Source organism: Vitis riparia, chromosome 1 (assembly GCF_004353265.1).
Source record: "Vitis riparia cultivar Riparia Gloire de Montpellier isolate 1030 chromosome 1, EGFV_Vit.rip_1.0, whole genome shotgun sequence".
Lineage (NCBI taxonomy): Eukaryota > Viridiplantae > Streptophyta > Magnoliopsida > Vitales > Vitaceae > Vitis > Vitis riparia.
The window spans coordinates 1885575-1912064 of NC_048431.1; the positions used below are offsets into that span (position 1 = coordinate 1885575).

The following is a 26490-nucleotide window of genomic DNA, read 5'->3' on the forward strand; positions in this document are numbered from 1 at the left end:
GTGTTTTAATTTTGTATAAATGGAAAAGGCTTAGACGACGCCGTTTTAGTCACCAAATGAAGGGAGAACAACTGAAAAAAAAAGGATGGAGATGCGGGGTATCGATCCCCGTACCTCTCGCATGCTAAGCGAGCGCTCTACCATCTGAGCTACATCCCCTTTTGGGATTGGCGTTCGAATATATTTTATATACAAAATATTGTTTTTATTTTCATATTAAAGTTATTATTTAATAACGTTTTAATTCTGTCCACATGTATGGGAAGAGGACACGCTTCAAACCGCGAAGCGAAGCCGTTGAGGGAGCATCATTCATTTGGATAAGTGAGTGAGAGGAAGAAGAAGAAGAAGAAGCACGATGGCGACTCTGCAACTAAGCGATTACTGCAATCCAGTAATCGCACTGAAACCTTCGCTCACGTCTTTCTTCATCAAAACTGACCATCGCAACTACTGTGGGGTCTCGCGAGTTCGCGTCGTCCCCAGGGCGTGTCTCCAGAAACCGTCGCTCACTCGGCGACACTTGCTGGCGGAGACCGCCGCAATCTCCGTCGCTCCCCTTATCATAGGAATTGAGCCACCGGCCAAGTCCGAAGAACCGCTTCTTTCCGAGTGGGAAAGAGTTTACCTTCCCATCGACCCCGGCGTTGTTCTTCTCGACATCGCTTTTGTTCCCGACGACTTGCGTCACGGTCTGTTTGTTGTCTTCCTTTAATTTTTATTTATTTTTTCTCTTTCACTGCACAAACGGAGCTTCTCTTTCATAGATGTGTCTGTGTCCTTTTAGGTACTCAGCGACGCAGCTTCTTTGAATAATGTGTCTTTCTGAGAGAGAAATTTTGTGTTGTGCTTTGCTCCGAAATCGTAGTTCTTTAATTATTCCTGAATTTCGATATTCACGACTGAAACTGAAATCATCCTCATATGCTTGAACGATTCCTTGTGTTTTCATTAATTACGCCTGGCTCCCGAGATCCAAAATAATTCTTCAATCTTGCATTTGCCACTTTGGTTGGAAGCGGAACAGTAACGATTTTATTTTTTTTGGTTTAATTTCTTGATTTTGTTTTTATTTTTATTTTTTGAAGTTGAAAAGAAAAGGTCTGCATTTTGACATTTTTCTTCTTGATACATGTTGAATTTCTTGAAAATCTTCGGTTTTCTAGGTTTTCTGCTGGGAACTAGGCAGACAATTATGGAGACAAAAGATGGAGGAAACACTTGGGTTCCACGATCAATACCCTCGGCTGAAGATGAAGATTTCAACTACAGATTTAATTCAATTAGTTTCAAAGGGAAGGAGGGGTGGATTGTTGGAAAACCTTCAATTCTGTTGTATACTTCTGATGCTGGAGAAAGCTGGGAAAGAATACCCTTAAGTGCCCAACTTCCTGGAGATATAGTAAGTTTTTGTATAGAAGGTCATTAAGGTTCTGTTTGATTGCTTATAGAATGTAGGAAAAGAAAAGAAACTCAAAATTTGAATGTTAAGCTTTTCATTATTTTGGGACTCTAATATGATAAACTTTTAATATTAATCGAAAATCATTTCTCAGAAACCAGATGTAGCGCAGAAGCCCAGTATTTCTCAGTGCTATTTTCCTCCTGTTTTCTTTAAGCATTGGTGATTTACTGCAACGGAACCTCATTTTCATAGGAAACTGTATGCATCATGTCTATCATAGCTGAGCAAAGCACCTTTTGGCACTGGATTGTGGCATCTAATTAGCCCATTTAGATACTTAATGTGATAGGATCTGTTTTTAATTATTTGACAGGGCAATCAAAATCAAACAACAAAACCTTGTTTGTTTACTTACTTGAAAAATACATTGACAGTCTGACTAATTGCTTCCTCATTTAACTGATATTATTGAATTCCACAAAAAGTTTGCGTTGACCTCTAGTTCATGATGGCGATTCTGTCATTATCTTGATCATCATGACGTTCACCTTTGCGAAGGGAATCTATATAACTGTTTGTTCTATTTGCTGAACTTGCCCTTTGGGCCTTTTTTTTACAAGCCTGTTGCTTTATTTTGTTTTTGAAAAATCACATTTTTGGTGGGACTGGAATGAAGCCTTTTATGATGTAATAATAGCATATTTTCGTTGTCACAAACTTAATACATGACCAGGATCTTTGATTTCAATTTGTTTTATCTTTTTTTGTACTGCATCTCAAATTTCAATTTCTATCAGCGAATGGTATCATGTATGATATATAACCAATTTATTGGTGATACACCTATTTGAAAATATTAGGCATAATCAAGATGCTTGTTACCATTTTTTGATAGGCATGCAAAAAAAAGGAAAAAAAATTGTAAACAGTGCCTAACAAAGAGCACATCAAGGTACAAAGGTTAATTATGAAGGGCGCCAACGGGCAAAGCCAAAGAGAGAGAAGACAAAAAACAACTCCCTCCTAGACAAGAACTGAACAAATCTAAAAAATCAACCATAGACATAGATGCCCCATCTATAAACATCCTAACCCACTGCATAACAGAGAAACCTGGATTTAAGTGATTGATTTGACTGCTCCTCATTTTTTGACTATCTCTGAGTTGATGAAGGTATATTAATATTATGTTAGCTATATCAACATTAAGAAAATTATGGCAACTTGTTTCTGTCAGAGCTTATCCAACAAACACTTTAAATATATGTATGTATATATATATACACATACATATGTTTATTTAGATGATAAGGAACTTATATTATTCTGCTTTATATTAATATATCTCGTCTATAAGTGACATGTAGATGGGTAGTTGAGAGCTACAAGATTTGGTTCTCAAAGGCCAATAAATTGTAACTGAAAAGCAACCCTTAATTAGTCTTTCTAACTGAAAAGAAAGAAAACCCTTCAGCCAAGCTCGAGAGAAAAGACAATTCTATCCCTATTGAGGTCTTTGAGTTTCACCATTCTAGGTTAAATAAGTTCTTCAAAAATTCTTTATTTTATGTAGAATAGAATTGGGGGTTTCTCTTCAGGCAAAAGCCCCTTCCGTTTTGAAAATATGTGGCTGAAAATTGATGGATTCAAAGACCTAGTAAGAAGCTGGTGGAATGGATATTCGGTTGAAGGCTATAGCAGCCACTGCATCGCTGAGAAGCTCAAAGCTCTTAAGAAGGACCTGAAAAAATGGAACAAGGAGGTGGTAGGCAACGTCTCTTTCAATAGAGCAGAGGCCTTCTCCCGCTTGCAGCGGTGGGAGGCCAAGGAGAATGAGAACGCTCTTACTCCTGAAGATCTAGAGGCTAAAAATCTGGATCTTGAGGAATATAAGAAATGGGCCCTTCTAGAAGAAACTTCTTGGAGACAGAAGTCAAGGGAAATCTGGTTAAGAGAGGGTGATAAAAATACCAAGTATTTCCACAAAATGGCCAATGCTAGGGCAAGGAGGAATTTCCTATCCAAAATTAAAGTAAACGGGGTGAATCTCTCATCCTTGGCAGAGATAAAAGAAGGTGTTTGCAATGCCTACCAAACCCTTCTCTCTGATCCTGGGGATTGGAGGCCTAGTATAAATGGCCTTAACTTCAAAGAGTTGGGAGAAGGCTTGGCTAGCAGCCTAGAAGTTATGTTTTCTGAGGAAGAAATTTTTGCAGCCTTAAGCAGTTTCTGTGGAGACAAAGCCCCAGGTCCGGACGGCTTCACAATGGCCTTCTGGTTATTCTGTTGGGACGTTGTTAAACCAGAGATTTTAGGCCTCTTTAGGGAGTTCTACCTCCATGGGACCTTCCAAAGAAGCTTAAACTCCACGTTCCTCTTGCTCATTCCTAAGAAGGAGGGGACCGAAGATCTAAAAGATTTCAGACCAATCAGCCTGGTAGGGAGTGTGTACAAATTGCTTGCCAAAGTCCTAGCCAATAGACTGAAAACAGTGATGGGGGAGGTGATTTCTGATTCTCAGCATGCTTTCGTCCATGGGAGGCAGATTTTGGACACTGTTCTTATTGCTAACGAAGCCCTTGATTCTAGATTGAAAGACAACATCCCGGGCCTCCTTCTCAAGATGGACATTGAGAAGGCCTTTGACCATGTCAATTGGAACTTTCTTATGGAGGTGATGTCCAAGATGGGATTTGGACACAGATGGATTAATTGGATAAAATGGTGCTGCTCCACGGCTTCTTTCTCGATCCTTATCAATGGAAGCCCCTCGGGCTTCTTTCGTAGCTCTAGGGGATTGAGACAGAGCGACCCTCTATCCCCTTATCTTTTCCTTTTGGCCATGGAAGCTCTTAGCCAATTGTTGTCCCGTGCAAGAAATGGAAACTTTATTTCCGGTTTCAAAGTGGGAGGAAGAGGAAGTGAGGGGCTGTTCGTGTCCCATCTCTTGTTTGCCGATGACACCTTAATTTTCTGTGACGCCGATGCAGATCAGTTGCAATACCTTAGTTGGACCTTCATGTGGTTTGAGGCGATTTCAGGATTAAAAGTCAATCTGAATAAAACAGAGGCCATCCCAGTGGGGGAAGGCATTCCTATGGAGACTCTTGCGGCGGTCTTAGGTTGTAAGATAGGGAGCTTACCTACATCCTACTTGGGTCTTCCCCTTGGAGCCCCCTACAAATCCATTAGGGTGTGGGATGCAGTGGAAGAAAGATTCAGGAAAAGGTTCTCTCTCTGGAAAAGGCAATACCTCTCCAAAGGCGGCCGTCTTACCCTGCTGAAAAGCACCCTCTCAAGCCTCCCAACCTACTTTCTCTCTCTCTTTGTAATCCCCAAGAGAGTGTGCGCAAGGCTTGAAAAGATCCAAAGGGATTTCTTATGGGGCGGTGGAGCCTTAGAGAATAAACCTCACTTGGTGAGTTGGAAGGTTGTTTGTGCCGATAAAAAGAAAGGTGGCTTGGGCATTCGTAGTCTAGCTACTTTTAACAAGGCCCTTCTTGGGAAATGGTTGTGGAGATTCGCTAATGAGAATGAGCCCCTATGGAAGCAAATTATCCTTAGTAAGTATGATCTTCAAGAGGGAGGATGGTGCTCCAAAGTTGCAAGAAACCGGTATGGGGTGGGGGTCTGGAAGGCCATCAGAAAAGGTTGGGAGAATTTTCGTTCTCATTCCCGCTTCATCATTGGGGACGGCACCAGAGTGAAGTTTTGGAAGGATATGTGGTGTGGAAATCAATCTCTGGAAGAAGCTTTCCCCATCTTGTTTAACCTCTCTGTCAATAAAGAAGGATGGGTTGCTGAGGCTTGGGAGGAAGACGAAGGAGGAGGTAGCTGGGGGCTTCGTTTTAATAGACACCTTAATGATTGGGAGGTGGGAGAAGTCGAAAGCTTATTAAGCAAGCTTCATCCCTTGACCATTAGAAGAGGTGTGGAGGACTTGTTCCGGTGGAAAGAGAACAAGAATGGAACCTTTTCTGTCAAGTCCTTTTATAGCTCTCTCTCAAGGGATACCAAACCCCCCTTCCCGGCTAGAACTATTTGGACGCCTTGGGTTCCAATTAAGGCTAGTTTCTTTGGCTGGGAGGCGGCTTGGAATAGGTTGCTCACCACGGACCGCCTGAAGAGATTTGGTTGGAGCATCCCCAACAGATGCTTTTTGTGTAAATATGAGGAGGAAACCACAGATCACCTTCTACTGTTTTGCGAGAAAGCCAGAATGCTATGACTTCTAATTTTCTCCCTGTTTGGGGTACAATGGGTGATGCACTCCTCTGTGAAAAAACACCTCCTAGGTTGGCATGGTTCCTTTGTGGGCAAGAAAAGGAAGAAAGCTTGGAGAGCTGCCCCTCTATGCTTGATGTGGACCATTTGGAGAGAAAGAAACAGGAGGGCATTTGATGATATGGAGAGGAACGATCAAGACATTAAATCCATTTTTTTGTACACTTTTGTGAATTGGGCTAGGATGTATATAGAGGAACACACTTTGTCTTTGATAGATTTTGTAGACTGGCTAGCCACCAAGTAAGGGTCATGTTTGTTTTGTCCCTTTATTTTTTGCTTCTTTGTCTTTGGTATACTCCGTGTATGCCTTTTCTCTAGCCTTTGGCTCTTAATGAAATCTATTTACCTATCAAAAAAAAAAAAAAAGGTCTCCTTTGTTGGAGATTTCTTTCCCCTTTGAGTGTCCAATGTTTTTTCTCCTATATATATATGCTGTTTTTATGAGGACGAGCTAGTTTTTTGTTGTTCTTGTTCTTGGTTACTTTATACCTATACCAACTTTTGTACAACTTTGAAGGATGCTTATCCTTCTTGTCTTTATCAATTGATTGATGAATGAAAATGTTTGTTTCTGATTAAAAACAAAAGTTCCAAATATGCGTACCAAGTGAATATTGTCCCAAGAAAAATGTAAGAAATAAAAAAATTAGCTTAATAAATGTTAGCTAACGTTGTAGAAAAATATTTCTTACCCTATTTTTGTCCCCAAAATGCTCTTCTATTGGCAAAGCACTCATATTGACATTGTCTTCTGCCAAATAACCAATTTTTATTCTTGTTTTTTAGATTTTACTAAAGTTGTCTATTTTTTTTATTTGTTATTTCTATAGCATGATTAAGTTCCCTTGGAAATCCTCCATTTCCATTCTTCTTGATTTTCTCCTGGTTTTAACCATTTTAAGGGCTAAACTACCATTCTATTATGGCATTCTCAGGTATATATAAAGGCAACAGGAGAGAAGAGTGCAGAGATGGTAACAGATGAAGGTGCAATTTATGTTACTTCAAACAGAGGCTACAATTGGAGGGCAGCTGTTCAGGAGACTGTCTCAGCTACTCTTAATAGGTGACTTTCTACTAAAATCCTGGCCCCATAAACTTCTGAGGATTAATGGATGAAGGTTTTATTGTGTGGATTTAGTGTGGAGGAAAGAACATTGTTATTGTCACAGAATTGTTGTTTTCATTATCACCATCATCTGAGCCTACTCCATTCTTATGGTGGGTGAAAAATTGCTTGCTGCATTCTATGCATAGCCATCTCAGATGTTTTTAGTTGGTTATGAAAGCCACAACATACTTCCTTTTTTGGCCTCCCCTTGGCATTATCTAAATCTCCAAGGTTTACTAAATCATTAGTATTCTACAATTTACCTGGCTCTTAAAAAAGTTCATGTTCCATATTTAGATAATATTCCCTTTCTATGTTGTCTTCTGTATTTTTTTACCTTTCTCATAGAAAATTTTCTTGATTACCTTCTGGTATCTTGTCATAACAAAAGCAATTTGGTTATGCTTATGTTTGTTAATAAGAATGTTTTTTCTGTCATAAAAGATAGAATACAAGTACTAAATACTTTTATCACTTTTTGTCCAATATGGAGTTCCTTCTCTCTTACTTTAATTGCACATTGTAGTTCCATTTTTCCTTTCCTCTATTTTATTATCTCAACAATTTTTTTTTTCTTATTAGAAACAGAAAATTCAGTAAATTAATATCTATAAAGAAAGACTAGAAATCCTTCCAAAATATACCAAATCTTATCAAAAAGAGGAAGCAAGTATAAACTGCTCCAAAAGATAAACCTTGTTTCTTTCCTTTCCTCTCCTTTGTTGTACACTTCATTTTTGGGATTTGAACTGTTTGCATATCAGAATGACATTAGTTGTCAATATCATGTAGTTGAACAACCATGCCTTAAAAATTGATTTTTTCTTTTCATTTTCCTTCAAAATAATATATATATATATATATATATATATATATATATTTTTTTTTTTCATTTTAATTTTGTTGGCTACACTCAGGTCTAGCAATCCAGCATGACTGCATTTAGTAAAAAGTTTAACATAATGAAAAATACAATAACTAGCATAGTCTTACATGGATGCATTGCCAGGAAAAAAATAAAAATAAATCAAGGAGCATACTGTGAACTAGTTATCTATGATAGCTAGAGATGCCTAGAAAAATTTACCGAAATGAACAGGTGACAGTGATACATGAAATTATAGTTCATCACAAAGGGGTAAAAATGAAACTCACATGGCATCACTGCTTTTGCAGAACAGTTTCTAGTGGTATTAGTGGTGCAAGTTACTATACAGGCACTTTCAATACTGTAAATCGATCCCCAGATGGAAGCTATGTTGCTGTTTCAAGTCGTGGTAACTTCTACCTCACTTGGGAGCCTGGGCAGGTGAGGTTCTTTAGCATATGGCTTGCTTTGTATTCATTTCATGCTCAATTGACATGTATGAGGAGCTTGTCTGCCTGTTACACCTCAAGATGAAGGCATAATTGAGATTCATTTTGAAGCCATATTATGATTACTAATGAGTACTGTTTCAGTGAAGAATTAGATGTTTAGTAGTACTACAGAGTGAGAAAATTATTCACTGAATGAATAATAAATTGAATTCCTATTTCCTGTTGCATAGACTAGTGAGTAAGAAGGGCAAAACTACAGAGGGACTCCTCGTGTCTTATGAGCCTCCTATACCTGGCCTTGCATCAGCTAAAATGTGGACCCCAACACCCCATTATAAAATAAAATAAAATTGCATGCTCAAATCCAGGTCTGTTTTTAAATCTAGACAGCCTGTTGAGCTTGATGCTGCAGAGAATCCATCTCAGCATCATCCAGTTGGGAGTATTCTAAAAGGTTCACTAATTCTTCTCAGCTTGAATATCTAGCAATTGAAAAGAATGATTGATGCATGTGGATTAAGTTGGTGAAAGGTAACTGATACTTTAAATAATGCTAAGATACTCTTCTATGGTTGTCTACATCAAGAAAATTTTTAAATGCTTGATTTTCTTGATTCACATCTAAATCTGAATTTTCGTATTTAGAATATTATAGAAACTTTTCAAAATTCAATTAAATTGTTTTTCAATATATAAGCATATTAACTGATCCCCTTGCTCTAAATCCAAATTTGTCTTTAGTGGTTGGTTTTCAGATAATGCTAAGATACTCTTCTACAGTTGTCTACATCAAGAAAATTTTTAAATGCTTGATTTTCTTGATTCACATCTAAATCTGAGTTTTCTAATTTAGAATATTATAGAAACTTTTCAAAATTCAATTAAATTGTTTTCAAATATATAAGCATATTAACTGATCCCCTTGCTCTAAATCCAAATTTGTCTTTAGTGGTTAGTATAGCATGTTGGGGAACTGGATGCTCTGATACTGGAGCACCTCTGTTATTGTTGACCGATTAAAATCCCTCAGTCTTAGTCATTTACTCATTCAATATTCAATACTAAAAGCATCACATTTTACTGTGTGGCTGAACACTAGAATGGTTTACTCCTTGGGCACTATGATGTTTTGTTGTTATTGATAGAGAACCTTTTTCTTATCCTGTAAATAATTTTATTATATTGCAACAGAAGACTTGGTATGGATGTTCATTCTTGTATTCCACTCAAAAAAGAAAGGTCTTCATTCTGCTGTAATCTAGATATCCATATTATGGTACCTTTCTGAGTTTTTATATTCATCAGTTGATTGCTTCATCTATTTTATTTTTTCTTTTTGCAGCTGATAGCTGATGTAGTCCATAAGCTACCTTTATTTAGGGCTTTGAGTTTCAATTGTGAATCTTTATGTATATCAATTATCCTCGTTATTTTTTTATAATTTGCAGCCATACTGGCAACCCCATAACAGGGCAGTTGCAAGAAGAATCCAAAACATGGGATGGAGAGCTGATGGTGGCCTTTGGCTTCTTGTACGTGGTGGGGGACTTTATCTCAGCAAAGGCACAGGGGTAAGTAGTGGAGGGAACATGTTTATTGTAGTGTGTTAATATTGCTACAGTATGATAAAGGATTCTCTAGTGTGTTAATATTGCTACAGTGTGATAAAGGATTCTTCATAATATGCATGAAAGAATCTTGAATTGCTTAGATAATAGATATTACTCTGCTGTTAAGTTTTCTTATATTGGATGCATTCTCATAAGCTGTTTTTTAGGTTTGAAAAAAGAGGAATATTTTTCGCTTAAAGATTAACAAGCAAGATAAAGTTGCTTGAGAAAAAGAAAAAGTAGCATTTTCTTTTATTTTTGTTGGCACAATCTACAGAACCATGAAGCCCTATTCTGTATGTGATGGAAAAAGGGATGGAGAAAGGGTTTAAACTTCTAATAGCATAAACTATTCTAAATAGACACATCTTTTCACTTGCAAATGTTTATGAGGAAACATGAACAAATAAGAGCATGTGTTATTTTTATAAGAGAGAAACACCATACACACACTCCAAGGCCAATGTTGACCTTTTTATTTGTTTTTCCATGGCTATCTAGACCAAAAGATAGTTTTTCTAGGGCTGGCATAGAACATATTATATTTGTGCTTTCTTATTCTAACCTTCTGTTTGTCTCGTAAACAAAATTAAACCTATCTTCTATTTATGATGGAGCAAAAATTAAAATGAAATGAGAATCCCAAAGAAGATCATGTGATTGATGAAGGATGGAATCATTGTGTCAGTCACCTAGATCCAACTTTATATGTATTCCAATACTTAACCAAGACCTGACTTCTTGCTCCATCTGTCTGGATATCTGGAAAACTTGGAAAATATTCTTGTCTTAATTTAAGGGCAGTGATTTTTTTTATGGATTGAGTACTTATGTTTTAGCAACAATAATATATATAAATAAATAAATAATTAAAAATAGGAAAAGAAAAGAAAAAAATTTAGTTCCTGTTAGAAGAGGAAAAGCTGCTTTCCATATTCTTCTGGCAGAATCACCCATCATGTATTTCAGATAGTTCTCATCTGAAGGTGGGTTCCAGCTGAACCAGTGGTGGGTGACTGCCCTAGAAGGGTGCTTGTAGAACTGAAAGATATAGGTAACATAGAGGACCTCAATGCTAAATCCTCCTGTATTTTGATTTTTTTCCTAAATGGATTTTGTCTGCTGGAGATTTTCTCTTCCTTCTCCATTAACCTTCTGTAGTTTAACCACAACCTGGTTTCTATTTTTAGATTTCGGAGGACTTTGAAGAGATTCCAGTACAAAGTCGGGGTTTTGGCATTCTTGACGTTGGATACCGTTCAAAGGTAACATTTAGATTATTTGCTGGTCATCATGATGAAACAGGGTGCCCCTCCTGTATGGTGATCTGGATGATACTAATTTTTGCATGGGAATGATCATGAAGGAGGCTATAAATCTGTTTAGTAGTGATACTATGAAGCGCTTCTACCCTTCTAACACTCCAAAATTTTTATGAAAAGAATTGTTTTCAAGTTTTAAAAAGAGTAGAAATGTTTCCTAGAATAACTGCCAAACAAGCTCTATGTAGCCTCAGAGTGCATTGCATATATTGTATGAGTGGCTGGTTCATGTGCATCCACATGGGTTGGACATTTCCAAATTTCATTAAAATTTGAGAATTTACATTTTGCTCTAACTCGGTTTTGTTTGTAAATCGACAAAAGTTGTCTTTCATTAACCTTTTCATGCTTTCATATTATTGATGATATTATTGTATAGGAAGAGGCTTGGGCAGCTGGGGGCAGTGGGATTCTGTTGAGAACCACAAATGGTGGCAAGACATGGACCCGTGATAAAGCAGCTGACAATATTGCTGCAAATCTCTATTCAGTAAAGTGAGTTTCAACCTTCTGCAATCTACTCACTCCAATTCGCCATTTGGATAATTCAAAATATTATTTTTGATAATTAAGGATGCACGTTCAAAGGATGCCTCCGCCTCTACTCTTTGCTGAGATCCGTTCTGCTATTGTTGATTGTTTCATTTGTTCATTTTTTAAAGGCAATTCTTGGACCTAAGGTTGTTAAGAAGGGAAGATGGATAAGTAGTAAATAAAGTGTCTAGTGTCAAAAAGTACTTGGGTTTGGAATTTTCATCTGAGATTCCAAGTTTTACTTTATTTTCTTTTTCTCCATCTGCTTAGAAACTAAGTGGAACATAATTAAGTTTCCCGTATTAAGGAGAAAAGGGGGGAGAAACAGAGGCAGTAAATTTTGTGCAGTTCTCCAAATTTCCTATCCCTTTATCCTTGAATTCACTTACAAGCTCTTGATTGTTATACTCTCTCCATTGCAGGTTTATAGATGACACAAAGGGGTTTGTGCTAGGAAATGATGGAGTTTTGCTTCGGTTTCTTGGATAAAGTAATAATTTACAACATGGTAATCAACTGAATCTCCCTGTCAGAACTAGCCCCTTTTTAGTAAGTTAACTCTGAATGTTAATTAATGTGTGATTCATAAATTACACAGTTCATAAATTACATGCCCTTTCGTTGAACCATAAGGATCTATTGAATTAGGAGGTGGATCTTAATTTTTCTTTTGGTTGATTAAAACAGTATTTGACATTTCTAATTGTGCAGGTTTGGCAATGAGGCTTGCAATTTTGTACTGCTTAACCACGGTATGATGTGCCATTGTTTGATGCTGTAAAAACTGGCCTAAATTTCATTGAAATTATTATATTGTAATTACTATGTAACTATTTTATTCATAAAAATTACTCGGTTCATGTTGAGGAATTATCCTTACCACCAAATTCATACGGAAAACTGTTACCCAAAACAAGATGGGCATTATAATTTACTGGACGAGTGATGGATTGCAACTATTCAGTACACATTTTGGCTGTACGTTTGAATCTTGAAAATTTTGGAAAGTTAAAGGAAAATGAAAAGCATGAAGGAAAGGAAAGAAAGATTGGAAGAAAATGAAAAGCAGGTTTAAGTTTAACAAATTAAATCTTTAAAGAATTTATTTCAAAATAAAAGAAATAAGGCATCACCACCTGAGTGGCGGTGTGCAAAGATCTTATTATTTTGCATTCAAGTTTCATTTGTTTGTAGGATGCATCCTATTAATTTGTATCTAAATCTAATCTCATCACACTTTGATCTCATTCCTTTGGAACTAAAAAAAAATTTGATTAAAGATCTCAAGAATGCTTACTGTACATGGTAGCAAATTGAGCAGCTTTCTTCTTCTGTACATAAATGAACAAAGCTCCTAATACACAAAGGGCTTTATGATGAACACAAATCCTATCCACCTCTCTCCTACCCCACATGCTAATTTTCACTTCCTCGGCATAAGCCGAATAACACTTGGACCCATTTATATAATAACCCTCGGGGAAATTAGTTTCCTTTTCATCATATTCCTTGCAAATGAAGATTTACACAGATTATTATGAGGCTCCCTCTGGGTAAATGAGGTAGGGCAATTTCATTCTCGTATTTTGCACATACGACCGGAGTTTGTCATGGGCGATAAATCTTCATAGTTTTAGAGACCTGGAGCCGGCAGAATGGGCACCTGGAAACAGCAGAAGAGCATCTGCGACACAGGACGTGTCCGCATGGGATTATTGTAATGTCAACTTCAGCACTAAGACAAACCCGGCACATCCATGATGCTTTGGCTGTATCTGCTTCCTTTGCTGCCATGTCTGCCTTTTCCTGCTCAAGCAAATTCATTCCATCAACACTAAATCTTTTAGTATATTAGGCAATCCAAGGTTGAGGCAATGGCTAGCATTTTATGACCAGTTATGTAGCATTTGTTAAGCAGGCCCTTCGGAAAGAGGTATTTGATCAAACCAAGTGGTATCTGTATATAGCTATATCTTGAATCTGTGCTGCCAAAATATTATGTTCGCTTATCAATCAAACTTGGGGAGATGTTCGGGAAAGAACTGAATAGATTACCCATTCTGCACGGAGTCAAAATGGTAGAAGTGCCTAAAATCCAAGCTTGTTCATCCTATGACACACAAAAGGGAAACTCTCAAGGTCCAGAGACAGTTAAAATGGCCATAATGATCACCATTAAAACCAACTAGCAGGTGCTAATTGGAATATAGAAGGCTTCCCAAAAGACCTCGAATTAGAGGTTGGGAGTTGAAGTCCACTGGGGTAGGTAAGGCTAATTTTCAGCAGAAGTGGTGAGATGGTATTAAGTGCCAAAAGATTGTTTGAAAAAGCACTCATTCAAAAGGCCCAAATGGTCAAGCATAAGGAGAGGGGCTGAAAATATTTTCAGGCTGTCCATGTCAAAACATATAACAGTAATCATCTTGGAGGAGGATTGGCACTTTGACATATAGAACACAACATGCATGGTGCTACCTTAGGGAAATCTATATCACATAAAGGACTATTTTATATGGATACCGATATCCTATGGACATTGTTTAATGCCCTCGTAGCCAGTTCAGAGTTTTTCTGACAGACAGCATTTAACAAATTAAAGAACGGCAAGTTACAAACCTGCTCAAGCAAAAGTGCAGCCTGAGACTCCTTCAGTTGTTCCTGCAAGGTTAAGGTTGTTTGCAGTAGAGACTGCTTCTCCACATCCATATTGATCCCAGCTGAGCAGAGCATCTCATGAACTGCCTGCACCAGTTCTGCAGCTGACACTCGGCCATATTGGAGCTCTTTACCAGGTGGCAGCTGCACATGAAGAAATCCTTCTTAACTTTATGCCAGATGTGATTCAGCATATAAGTGAAAAACTCTACATAAGTGACTACTGAAACTCACAAAAGCTATTTGAAGGAATATTCAAATGTAATGTGGGTGTATTGTATTAGATAGTAATTTTTTCACCATGAGGACTGAACAAGTATAAATCTATCTGCTTAAAAGTACTTTGCTACCTTGCCCTTTCCTTTCTCTTCCAACCCCCTCAGCTCATGCAACACAAAACCCAAACCAACCCCCCACCCTATAATCAAACAATTTATTTAATAGACCATTAAGAACATGTTTGGGATAGCGTGTAACTTCTGTATTTGGTAGTAATAGTCGTTATTACAGTGAGTCAACCTCATGTTTGGGAACAGTAATTTTAAAATTCTTTTACTGAACATAAAGATAATTTTGACATTTTAAAAAATTATAATTAAATCAAAATTTGCTTCTTGCATAGCATTTTATGCATTTAATAGTGGAAGTAGATATAGTTACTATTACAATGGGATCGAGTTTTATATTTGAGAACTGTATTTAAATTTTTTTTTTATTAAAAATAAAAATAATTTTGACATTTCGAAAAAATTTAATATTATCAAAATTTTCTTCCTATATCACATTTACGGAGAAGGATGGGTCTCCTTGCTTTTAAAAGTGTTGGACCCCATGTTTGGGAGTTTTATCCAAATGCTCTTAAGAGTTTTCAAATGTTGCTTCTAGGTTTTAAGAAGCTCTTCAAGTAGGGCTTAAGTAAAAATGTATAAGAAAGGTGAGCTATTCTTCGAAAAGGAAAACAACAACTAAACAAGACTAGGGCAAAAGCACAAGAAGAGCAAAGTTAAAGAAACAACATCCAACCAAGGTGGCTAAAACTCCTCCAAGTGAGAAGCCCGTTCCTTACCCAAATGATCTACATTGTCTTTGGCTACCCAAGGAATCCAAGAAAAAAAACATCTCATCGCTCTAGCAAGTATTAATGGATTTGCATGACCAAGAGTCAAAATTCCACACCTTGCTTCCCCTTATATACCTAAACTATAACCAAAGCCAAATCTTCCCCAAGTGCAAACTAGAAAAAAGACTTAACAGAAAAGTTACCATTATTTTTGTCTCCAACGACACCATAATATCATCAATGTCCAAACAAATGGAGTGATCATACAACCTCCCAAAAAAGACATCTATTTCCTCTAACTTTCAATCATGTAGTTGTCTAATAAACCTAGGACCCTAGCTACCACCATCCTAGACATCAATCACCTAAGCATCTTTTGAAGAGGTTATAGAATAAAGATTCATAAAGAATCCCACAAAGGTGTGTCCTCACACCACTTGTCCTTCCAAAATTTCGCCCTATTCTCGAAACCAATCTTAAAGCTTGTTTTATCTTTGAAAGCTTCCCATCCTTTTTGGCCTTCTACACCCTTACTTCATGCCTCTCTCACTTCTTTAGTGCACCATCCTTCTTTTTCTTGCTTATACTTACCTACAATCACCTATTTCCAAAGAGGATTCCTTTCACTCACAAATCTCCAAGACCATTTTTCCAAAAGAGCCTTGCTAAAGATAGAAAGGTTTCTAAAGTGCAAGCCTCCTTTCTGTTTGTCTAGGCAATGGCTTATTGACCAAAGCCCCTCCTCCCCAAAGGAAGTTCCTTTGAATCCTTTCCAGTCTAATAATTACCCTCTTAGGAATGACAAAAAAAGACATACAATAACTCGGTAAACTGGATAAGGTACTATTTATCAGTGCCTGTCTTTCACCTTTTGAGAGATACTGTCTCTTCCACAAAGCAAACCTTTTTTGGAAACGCTCTTCCACCCCCTCCAAAACCCTAGAGGACTTGTAAAGGGCTCCCAAAAGGAGACCTAAATAGGTGGTTGGGAGAGCACCCACTTTGCAACTTAAAACCTCAGCAAACTCCTCCATATTTGGGACATCGCCAACTGGAACCAACTCACTTTTCTCCAGATTAATCTTTAGCCTTAAAATCGCCTCAAACCACATGAAGACCAAATTTAGGTGTTCTAGCTTCTCCTTACAAGAATTATAAAGAATGAGAGTATCGTCTACAAATAACAAATGAAAGATCTTCATCCCCACATTGTCTCTTCCTTTGACTAAGAAACCATCAATAAACCCCCCTTCTTTTGCCTTGAAAAGAATGCAAAAAAGAGTCTTCATTGCCAAGATGAACAAATAAGGAGACAAAGGGTTTGCTTGTCTCAAACCCCTAGAGATTTGGAAGAAGCCTAAAGGGGTTCCATTTACCAAGACAAAAAAGAGTACTATAGAGATACACCATTCGACCCATTTTAACCACTTGGAGCCAGACCTCATTTTTTCCAGAATTGCAAGAACAAAACTCCAATTTGCATGGTCATAAGCCTTTTCGATGTCAAGATTGCAAATGATTCCTTTCAAGGTGTCTTAAAGTCTACAATCAATAACCTCATTTGCTATCAAAACAACATCTAAAATTTGTCTCCCACCACAACAGCATGCTAAAAATCTGAGACTAAGTTACTTACCACCTTTTTAAGTTTGTTGCTAGGACCTTAGCCAAGAGCTTGTATAAACTTCCTATCAAGCTAATACATCTAAAATCCTTTAGATCTTTAGATCATAGAATTCCGCAAAAAACCCCATAACCTCTCATTTCATAAAATCCCAACAAAATTGCCAAAAAACCATGGAGAAGTTGTTTGGACCATGGGCTTTATCACCACTAAGTTAGATACTGCAAGAACCTCTTTTTTGAAGAAGGGAATCTCTAGAGCTTTAAAATCAGCACTAGGCAAGGAATAAAACACCAGCCCAACGATGGTTGGCCACCACTCCGATGCCTTAGACAAAACCATGTGAAAAGCATTTGCCACACCTTTAATGTTGTCCTCCCGGATAGCAATTCACCATTCACCCTTAACTCAGCCAAAAAATTCCTCCTTTGAGCATTGGCCATTTTGTGAAAAAAAAAAAAACTAGTGTTCTTATCCCCTTCTTTCTCCTTCTCATCATTACTTGGTGACTCCAAATAGCCAGAAATCTCTTGGAGTCACCAAGTAATGATGAGAATGAGAAAAGGAGAATTGGGAAAAAAAGGATTCTTCCTTATTTTGTTTGCTTTGGAGATCAATGGCTACTGCTTTATTCTTTCATAAGTGGTCATGACATAATAATAGCTCCAACATGGATATTTTAATATAGGAAAAAAATTTAGTAATTACTTGAATTTCAAGCTCATCTTACTGATCCTAATAGAAAGTAGAATTTTATGGACCTAGGGATTTTAGGCAGAAGTTGGATTGAAATGTATGCCACCATATCAAGTTCCTCAAGTTCCAGAAAAGATTTCTATATCATGATCGAGAATTTAACACTATTGGGAACTTTTTTTATTTTTTAAAATTTCATTTTATTCTTGTAATCATGTCAAGCCAATCAATATAGAGAGGGCCAAACCTGATCATATCTTGTTCTGCCTCTTCCAGAACTTTCTGGCATGTCGGCATGCATCCTATTTTCAATAACTGTAGAACTACTCTCCAGCAAGGTTGCTGATGAGGAAGCTTGATTGTCCATTGATATGCTCCGGAATGAGAAAACCTGAGAAGAGAGAAGAGTCTCAGTCACCCCTGGTGCAGTTTCCACTTTGAATCTGTAGAGCGCTTGGCCTGATGATGGTCTCACATCCTCTGGAACTCTACCATACTTCAATTTATCTCCATTACGAGACTGCCAAGCCACTATTTCTCCTCTATAAAAAGGTCTCAACGGGTGAAGTTGCACATGAAGAGCATCTTGTGGCAATATTTCCTTGCCAACCAAACTACTGCTTCCATCCATGGGCTCAGTTTCTCTTTTGTCAGAACATAATTTCAGAATATTAACAACAGCAGTCTCTGAGCCATCAGGACACTGAAATAAAGAACCAATAGGTAGTGGAGTTGGGGAGCCCAAAACATGGCTCACAACAGCTGCAATAACATCATAAACAGAGATGTAGGCTGGCGGTTCAGCAATGAAAAAACAGGTCCTTGACCGGTTAATAAAGTAGAGAGTTCGATGTTGGAATTCAGTTTTCCACTCAGGGATGGATTCCTTAGCTGCAGAGGTAATGTCTAAAAGCTTTGGATGGAGCAAAAAATGAGTGTGAAGGCAATGAACAAACTGCAACTTCTCAGCAACATATTCTAGAGAACTCTGTGTCTTCTCCAAAGTAAGATGATTAGAGGCAGGCATGTAACTACTAACACTATTGATTACAGTCCATACCGCAGCCTGAAGTGATCTGCTTAACAGCTTTTGTCTGATGGATGCTAGTGGAACTGACCTAATACATTCCACTGTCTGTAAGTGCTCCCCATGATTGAGTTCCTGGGATGCAGATATTTATCAGATTAATGGAAAGCAAGAAAATTTAGACTGGATATGTCCAAACAAAAAACTAAGAACAAATTTGCAAGAAAAGAAGTTTCAGCAGGTCATGTACCTCTATGACGACATCAGACAGCTTTTTGATGCTCAATTCTGTGCATATTCTCTCTGGAAGATCTGGGTGAACAAATCTTAGCCTGGAAATGTCAATATATTTGACATATCGGGAGCCATAAGAATCAATATATACACATGATTTTGCATGAACAAGTCTGCAGCCATCATCAGGGACTATTGCTTCTGATTCCCAGTTTGAATCATCTGAAATATTTGCCTCAGTATCACAGATGAAATACAAAATTTCCATTACAGCTCGGAGTTCATTTGGATTTAGACGTTGATATCCACAAGCTTTCTGGAGATTTAAAAGAAGATCCTTTGCACAAGTAACTGATAACATGTCCTGAAGTCCCATGTCTTTGAGAATATTTACAAAAGGCAGATACAGTGTAGGAAGTTCAAATGCAAAGGGGGAGAGGTTTATTGCCAGACGCACAAAAAGGGATTTTGCTGTCACCAGGCGTGTACCATTTGCAGCAGGAATAAATGCCACTTTCTGCAACTCTGCTTTATCTGCAGGAAAATAGAAGGAACAAAGATTCTGAGAGAAACAATTGGATGACAAGAGCAGATCATCAATACAGCTGATCCAACCACAAACCACCAGTATTTGGTAAAATATGACTACTACATTTATAAGCATTTTATTCTAAGCTGCCTTAAACTTTCTCATGGCTATCTATTATAATACTTTGGATATTGAAAGATGTTTCCAAATTAGATCTTTATTTTATTTTTAAAATTAACAAAGAAATGAGGGTTTAAAAATTGCAAGTCTTTAGTCCCACAACTGAACTTTCCAACAAAAAACAAATGCAAACATTTAACCAAGTGAGATTTTTGTTCTTGAAGATCATTATTGAAAAGAAAAATTGATATCCATTAAGCTACCAGTTTGATCCAAAAACATAAGTTTAAGTTGTTAGGTAATGGACCAATAATATTTATTAACCCAACTTAGTGAAAGCATTAACACCTTGCCTCCTGTGCAATGTCCTCTCACTTGCATATGGGCTTAATAAACGAGGGAAATGAAAAGACAGTGAGGTTCAAAGTTAAGACCTCCTGAAAAATGAGACTCTGTTATCATGTTAAACTACAAATTTAATACAACAGCTCAAGATGTTAGGTAATGGACCTATAAGGTATATTTTGTAACTTTAGCAAAAGACTTAACAGCAACAAAGAGCAAGAGCAAACAAAGAAGCTACCTGACGAAGAGAGGGATCCCCAAACCTTATCCAGATACTTCAAGACCTCACATGAAGCTTCATCAATGGTCATCATGCCAGATGCAGTTGGCCAATGAGCAAGAGTGTCTTCACCACCATTTCTTCCAATAATCTGGGGCACATTATTTAAATAAGACACTTAAGATGTTATCAAAGGACAAAGAAAAGAGGTGCAAAAGAAGATGAAATATCCTTAAGAAAAAGGAAAAAGGCAGACTAAACCATAACCCCGAATCTATCCCAGCTAAATCCAAATGCATTTGGTTAAGAGAAGGCCCCAACCCCATTTAAGACAAGCAGGCTTGCCTAGTCCAAAGAAAGCAAGTTAAAACAGATGGCTGCAAACTACTTTTATATACAGACATAAAATAAGACGGTTTTACCTGCAGATGTTTTATAACTGTTGAAAAAACTGGAGGGCTCCTTAAGTGAAATGCTCCCCAAGAATACTCAGGTGGAACAACATTCTGTTTAGAGAGAATGGGAGCACAACTCCAAGCTAGCGGCCAATCTTTCAACAAAACAACTTCACTATATGAAGAGAGCACTCTCTTCCCACCTTTCTTGCCTCCAACACTTGGAAATCCTCTTTCAGTGGGAACAAATGCAATCTTCCCAAGAATATTGCAGAAGTTGTTGCTGTAAAGAACAGCAAAATTTGAGAATACAGATTCAACAACAGATCCAGCTAATGACCATATTTCCAAAGATATTTCATTCTGAGAGGTTGATAAATCTGACTCAAAATCATCAAGATCCCCTCTGGGCTTCATGCATTCACTGCCAAGAAATTCAACTCTTCTGGCACATTCAAGTATCACATCTGCTTCAGCTGCAGTTCGAAGACCAGTTTTTCTTAATATCCGAAGCCACCCATCTGTAGTAAACCTTTCTCCAGGAAATTTCTTTCTCTCACCAAAGAACACAGATGTTAACAAAACATCACCAGGATCAAACAGATCCTTGGGTTTGGACAGATCTATGGAGAATTCATCAGAATTCCTTACAAATCTAGCCTCCTTCAAAGCTTCAACTACTGAAGAATCTACCTGTAGATCTTGCCAATTCATGTAAAGATATATTAGGATATCCTCCTGCTCAGCCTGAGGCTTGCCTTCAAATCCAGGCAACCCAAATTTGACCAAAATCTGTTGATCTTGCAGCTCGGGGACTGCAAGGGCTCTAAGTAATGAACTTTCCACAGAATCTGTGGGATATGAAAGGCAATGCTCATCACATGGCTTGAGAAATGAACTAGAAGGGATCATACACAGATCTTGACTTTGCAATTGAGTGTATGACCCTGTAACCGTTTTGTATATAGGCAGAGCACGTAACACTTCAAGCTCTTCCCTTCCATACTTAGAGCCATTAGAAGAGAAATCAGAAGCAAAAAGTGCAAAGAGTTCATCACGCTCTGAAGCTAGAAAAGAATTAAGTTCAGGGAAATAGCCAGCCTGTTTAGCTGCAACAAGCTTGCAAGCAATAATCTGCCCTAATGACTGATCAAGTGTAGGGAGACAATTACATCGAGCAGCACATTCCATGAAGGCAGCATCAAATATAGGTATGTTGCACTGGTTCAGCAGTGATAACAACCAAGGATACTTATTTTCAGCTGCTTTAAAAGCTGAAATGTATGACTGGATTGACTCGGTTTCGGAAGAATGATTAATTGATATCCCAGTTGGATCAATTTCAGTTGCACTCATTTCCACAACATGATCAACAGTAGGGGGTGGAATAAAAACCAGCTGACGCTCCCTTACACGGCATAAGATAGGCCGACCAAGAAAAGCAGGAATTAGCGGCCAATCAGAAAAGAGTGAGAGGTCTTCCAATGAGCCACTGAAACCATTCCAGAAGAGTCTTATCCATTCAGGAGAAGGGCCCCCTTCTCGACTAGAACCTGTAGTGTTCTCCCATGAAAACCAAGGGGCCATATTAGAGTCCATTATGTGATTCACCCAGCTCTCATGAAAAAGTTTCCTCATATGGTTGGACAGTAAGCGGACAGAGAAATTCTGAAGTTTCAACAATGTTTGAAGCACAGGGTTGCAAAAAATGTCAGCTAAGATTGATCTGTCCAGTACATCTGAGTGGATAAACTTTGCTGCTAAAGGAATCATCAAGGTCTGTTGCTCCTTGTTCCCAATCCAGAGTTCAGTAACCCCCAACCTTGTCAGATGCTTTGTTGCAGTTGGACACGGTAAGCCTCTGAGCTCAGCAGCAATGGATAGAAGCTTTTGGTCTTCACTTCTACCCCTGATGTCACCACTACTACCTGTAATGCTGTTCCTATGAACCAAAGGCCCTCCCCCCCTACCAATATCTTCAACAACTCCCCGGCCAAAATCAAACAAAGCCTTCCCGAGGGTTGTCACCATTTCAAGTGCATCTCCCCCTGAATTGGCAGCATTCTGAGTAGACATCCCATTAAGCCTCTGCACATGAGGAATTGACACAGAAGTGGAACTGCTGCCCTCTTCTTTACTTGCTCTGTATATAGAATTGGAATTAAATGTGTCCAATGATGTGTCCACAGTGCTCGGATTGGAGGACTCTGAAATATGAATATCAGACAAGCAGTACTCAAGGACATCCACATATGTATCAACCGACCGGAGAACAATAGATGTCGAAGCAACCCTAAGAAGATCACGAACCATCTTAGGTTTGACTTCACGAACTATAACTCCCACAGCCTGGATTTCAGTTACCAACTCCCATGGTACTGAAAAAACTGGATAATGTTCCTTCACAAATCCACAAACTGTAGCTGGTAGCAAATTACCACCAACCCCATTCCTAGGTTGGGAAAGAAACATACCCTCTTCAGCCTTGACCAAATTTCCAGAGTAGAGCTGCCAGACAGGAAGGTCAACAAGGCGAGCATAGAAAGGCCTAATTACTTGTTCAATCAGACACTCCCAATCAGCTTTAAGAACATTGGTTGAAATTAAGTTACTGCCATCAGAAGGTTCATTAACCAAAGAGTTCCCAGTAGATCTTGGCCAGAAGGAATAAATTCGGTCCCCATAAGCCTTCAAAGCCAGATTAATGGTACGGCCTACAGTTGGCTCAATAGTAGAACTTGAAGGTTCTCTTCTTAATTTTTGAATTTCCAACACCATTTCAATGTAGGAATCACGAACACAAGACATCAGTTCTCTGTTCCAAGCTTCAATTAACAGATTTCCAGCATCAGGCCGTGCCTCAACTGCAGCTTCTCCATCCTGGCATTTAAAGAGATAGCGACCTCCATTGTGACGGACAAGGAAACATCCAAGAACAGTGACAGGCATGTTTATGTCACTGGACAAAGGAAGAGGACACATAATGGAGTTTGAGTTTGATAGAATAGAGTCAGCAGGATGGCCATTCCGGGATATATGTGCTGCAACTCCAGCAACAGGAGTCAAGTTGTAAGCCAAATACCGCCTGGAAAGAATTATCATTGACAAGAAAAAGATGGTATCAGAAATTTTATTCAGAGAATATTGCAGTAAATTAATATTTCCAGAAAATTTGGAAAAAGAAAGAACAGGACAAAGGGTGGAGTGTATCAGAATTGTCACACAGATTAATTTTTATGGGCAGAACTAGCTAGAAAGGAAAATATTATGTGCCATCCATAAGCCTTACTCCATAGACAGGCCAATACCCAACCTCTATTCCTCTTTTTTAAATTACTGTACAGAGCGATTCAAAGTTTTTCTAATTCCTATATTTTTATAACCCTGTGATTTGCTGAGTATTTTTGTGTTAACTGCCTTCAGACCTCATCATTCCACAATCAACTTTCTTTAGAGAGCAAGCCACTTCATTCAGGTTCTGCAAGAATCCCTTTTACTACCCTTTCAATATCATGATTCACATACACTTCTGATACCATCAACTCCCTACCACCCCCCAAAAGCAAATCCTTCATCAGCCAAAGAAGCATCACAAGATACCAGACAAAGAGAACAAGGACAATAAGCCACAGACCAAATTCACAATGAATAAGGGTATGGTTTGACCCCACAATGCTTCCAAAAGCAACACCAACTACTAAAACCATCCCCATTTCATGAGCTAATCTGTTGTAAAGCTTCTCTCCCATATGGCCTCCTAAGCGAAAAAAAAACAAACTTTTGGAGGAGGCTTGGGGATCAAACTCCTCAAACTTCACTCCAAACCAAATGACTTGACTATCCAAGTGTCTTTGCAAGAAGCAATACAAAAGGGAATAAATCTTTATGCATGTACTCCCTCCAGTAAACATCATGCTTGAACTCAATCTGGCATCCATTACCCACAAAGAATATAGTGTATAGCCAGTAATCTTCCCACTCTTTACTTTCCAATCTTGTTGTAGGACAACCCTATTATGGTGACCTACAATCAAATATGTAAGGCTTCACTTTTCTAGGATTTAAAGAAAGGAAAGAAGAATTAGGGTAATCACAATGGAAAAATATTTATAAAAGGCAACCTTAAATTTGTAGGGCTTTCTAGGAGTCTCACATAGAGGAAGAGATAATGGAGTCTCCACAATAATGGGTGAAAAGATCCAAAAACAAGTATTACTTGGTTTACATTAAATAGCTTTATTTGTAGGCTTTAGAAAAGCTCAACACTATTTTTTTTTATAGGAAACGACAAAGGAATATATTGATAAAAAGAAGGTACAATAGAAGGATGAGGAATCCTCCCACCAAAGAAAAACAAAACTACAAGTAATCAAATATAAGAAAATACAAAGAGAGAATAAGCAAGCACTCTAGTTACACACCGCTAACCAATCAAGTTGTAACACGTTAAGAGGTATCCCCTTAAAAACCTTAGAACAAAAGCCCAAAGAGAAGCAAGAAAATGAATAGAATCCCAAAGATACTTTGAATTCCTTGCTTTATCCTCAAAAATCCTTACATTTCTTTCCCGCCACACCACCCACATTAACGCGATGCACGCATCTTGCCATAAAACAATCCCTCTCTTAGAAGATCCAAAACCATTAAAATTCGTAGATAACATGTCAGAGATGCTCCTTAGGGGAACCCAATCCGTCTTTGCTAATTGAAATAATCTGTGCCACAAACCCATCGTCAAAGAGCAATGGAGGAAAAGGTGATCTACTATTTCTCCATGCTTCATGCACAACTTACATATGTCGGGACTAAGTGCTTTGTGGGGTCTTCTCAATTGTAACAAGTCATTAGTATTAACCTTCTTGTGAGCCACCAACCAGACAAAGGACTTGACTTTGAAGGGGACTTGAGAATTCCAGACAAACTTGGTAGGGAAAACTGGAGGCAACTCAGAATATTGAGATAAGGCCAGAAAGAAAGATTTGACTGTGAAAAATCCTGAAGGAGATAAAGACCAGGATCTCTTATCTGGAACCGAAGGTGATATGTGTAGACGATCAAGAGACCGCATAAGGCCTTCTAAATCTTCTATTTCAGAATCAGAAAGATTTCGACGAAAGTTGAAATTCCAAGAGAAATGGCGGGTATATCCAAGAATTGATGAAATAGAAGCATTTTTATCCGTGACTATGCTAAGTAATCTTGGATATTGGACTCCCAAAGGTTGATCCCCCCACCACAAGTCTTCCCAAAACCGAATTCTATCCCCATCACCTACCACAAACCAAGTAAACTTGGAAAACTCTTGGAAGACAAGTGCAATGGCCTTCCAAGGACAATGATGTGACCATCTAACTATATTGTTGACATCCTAGCCATTGGAGTGTGATCCATAAATGCTTAAGATAACCTGATGCCACAGAGCTGAACCCTCCCTAGGATATCTCCACAACCACTTCCCTAAAAAAGCGACATTCCTTATAGAAATCTTTCCAAAACCCAATCCCCCTCTCGATTTCGGCTTACACACTACGTCCCAACTAACCAAATGGTCTCTTTTGCCTTCCCCTACACCTGACCATAAAAAATCTCTTTGCAGTCTCTCAATTTTTGCTGCCACTGAGGCGGAAATCTTAAACAAGGAGAGAAAGTAACATGGCATATGGGTGAGACAAGATTGAATGAGGGTTATCCTACCTCCAAAAGATAAATATGCCTTTTGCCACCCATCTAATCTCCTTGATATCCTCTCAATCACAGGATCCCAAAAACCACACGCCTTAGGATTCCTTCCCAGAGGAAGACCCAGGTAAAATATAGGCCACCCAGAAGCCTTGCAGTCAAGCATCTCGGCCAACCTAGAAAGATGATTCTGTTCAAGATTAATGCCATAGATATTGCTTTTGTCAAGATTAACTTTCAACCCGAAAATATGCCCAAACACTAGCAGAACATTCTTAAGGGTCATCATATCCTCTTCTCGAGTACTAGAAAAGAAA

General features: G+C 38.2%; 2 protein-coding genes and 1 non-coding gene across 4 annotated transcripts in view; 1 reads left to right on the forward strand and 2 right to left on the reverse strand.

Annotated features, from left to right (window-relative positions):
• Positions 1–86: 86 nt before the first annotated feature.
• Positions 87–159, reverse strand: TRNAA-AGC. Its single transcript has one exon. It is a non-coding gene; the product is annotated as a tRNA-Ala (tRNA).
• Positions 160–289: 130 nt separating this feature from the next.
• Positions 290–12557, forward strand: LOC117912589 (photosystem II stability/assembly factor HCF136, chloroplastic). Of its 2 annotated transcripts, none has more exons than XR_004651027.1 (9): positions 290–692; positions 1167–1402; positions 6628–6758; positions 7980–8112; positions 9572–9694; positions 10924–10998; positions 11435–11550; positions 12012–12138; positions 12301–12557. XR_004651027.1 is itself a non-coding variant. In XM_034827241.1 (9 exons), exons 1-8 carry the CDS (start codon positions 359–361, stop codon positions 12076–12078), a joined length of 1215 nt encoding a protein of 404 aa, XP_034683132.1. In that variant the 5' UTR covers positions 291–358; the 3' UTR covers positions 12079–12097; positions 12301–12502. The 2 variants fall into 2 exon arrangements, 1 of the variants encoding a protein (XP_034683132.1); XM_034827241.1 differs by having other exon boundaries at positions 291–692; positions 12012–12097; positions 12301–12502.
• A 276-nt stretch (positions 12558–12833) lies between these two features.
• LOC117918806 (sacsin) overlaps positions 12834–26490 on the reverse strand; it is a 50965-nt gene continuing 37308 nt past the window's right edge. The window contains 6 exon segments of the mRNA XM_034835709.1: positions 12834–13395; positions 14206–14388; positions 17872–18786; positions 18902–19419; positions 20118–20250; positions 20522–23579. Coding sequence (XP_034691600.1) covers positions 13198–13395; positions 14206–14388; positions 17872–18786; positions 18902–19419; positions 20118–20250; positions 20522–23579 — 5005 coding nt within the window. The 3' untranslated portion in view covers positions 12834–13197.

What these genes read in the sequence shown, in the direction of transcription:
- LOC117912589 (XM_034827241.1), top strand. Translation starts at nt 359, where the DNA reads ATGGCGACTCTGCAACTAAGCGATTACTGCAATCCAGTAATCGCACTG. An exon ending in CCCAACTTCCTGGAGATATA is followed by an intron (nt 1,403 to 6,627) that starts GTAAGTTTTTGT and finishes TGGCATTCTCAG; the next exon opens with GTATATATAAAGGCAACAGG. An exon ending in ATCTCAGCAAAGGCACAGGG is followed by an intron (nt 9,695 to 10,923) that starts GTAAGTAGTGGA and finishes TTCTATTTTTAG; the next exon opens with ATTTCGGAGGACTTTGAAGA.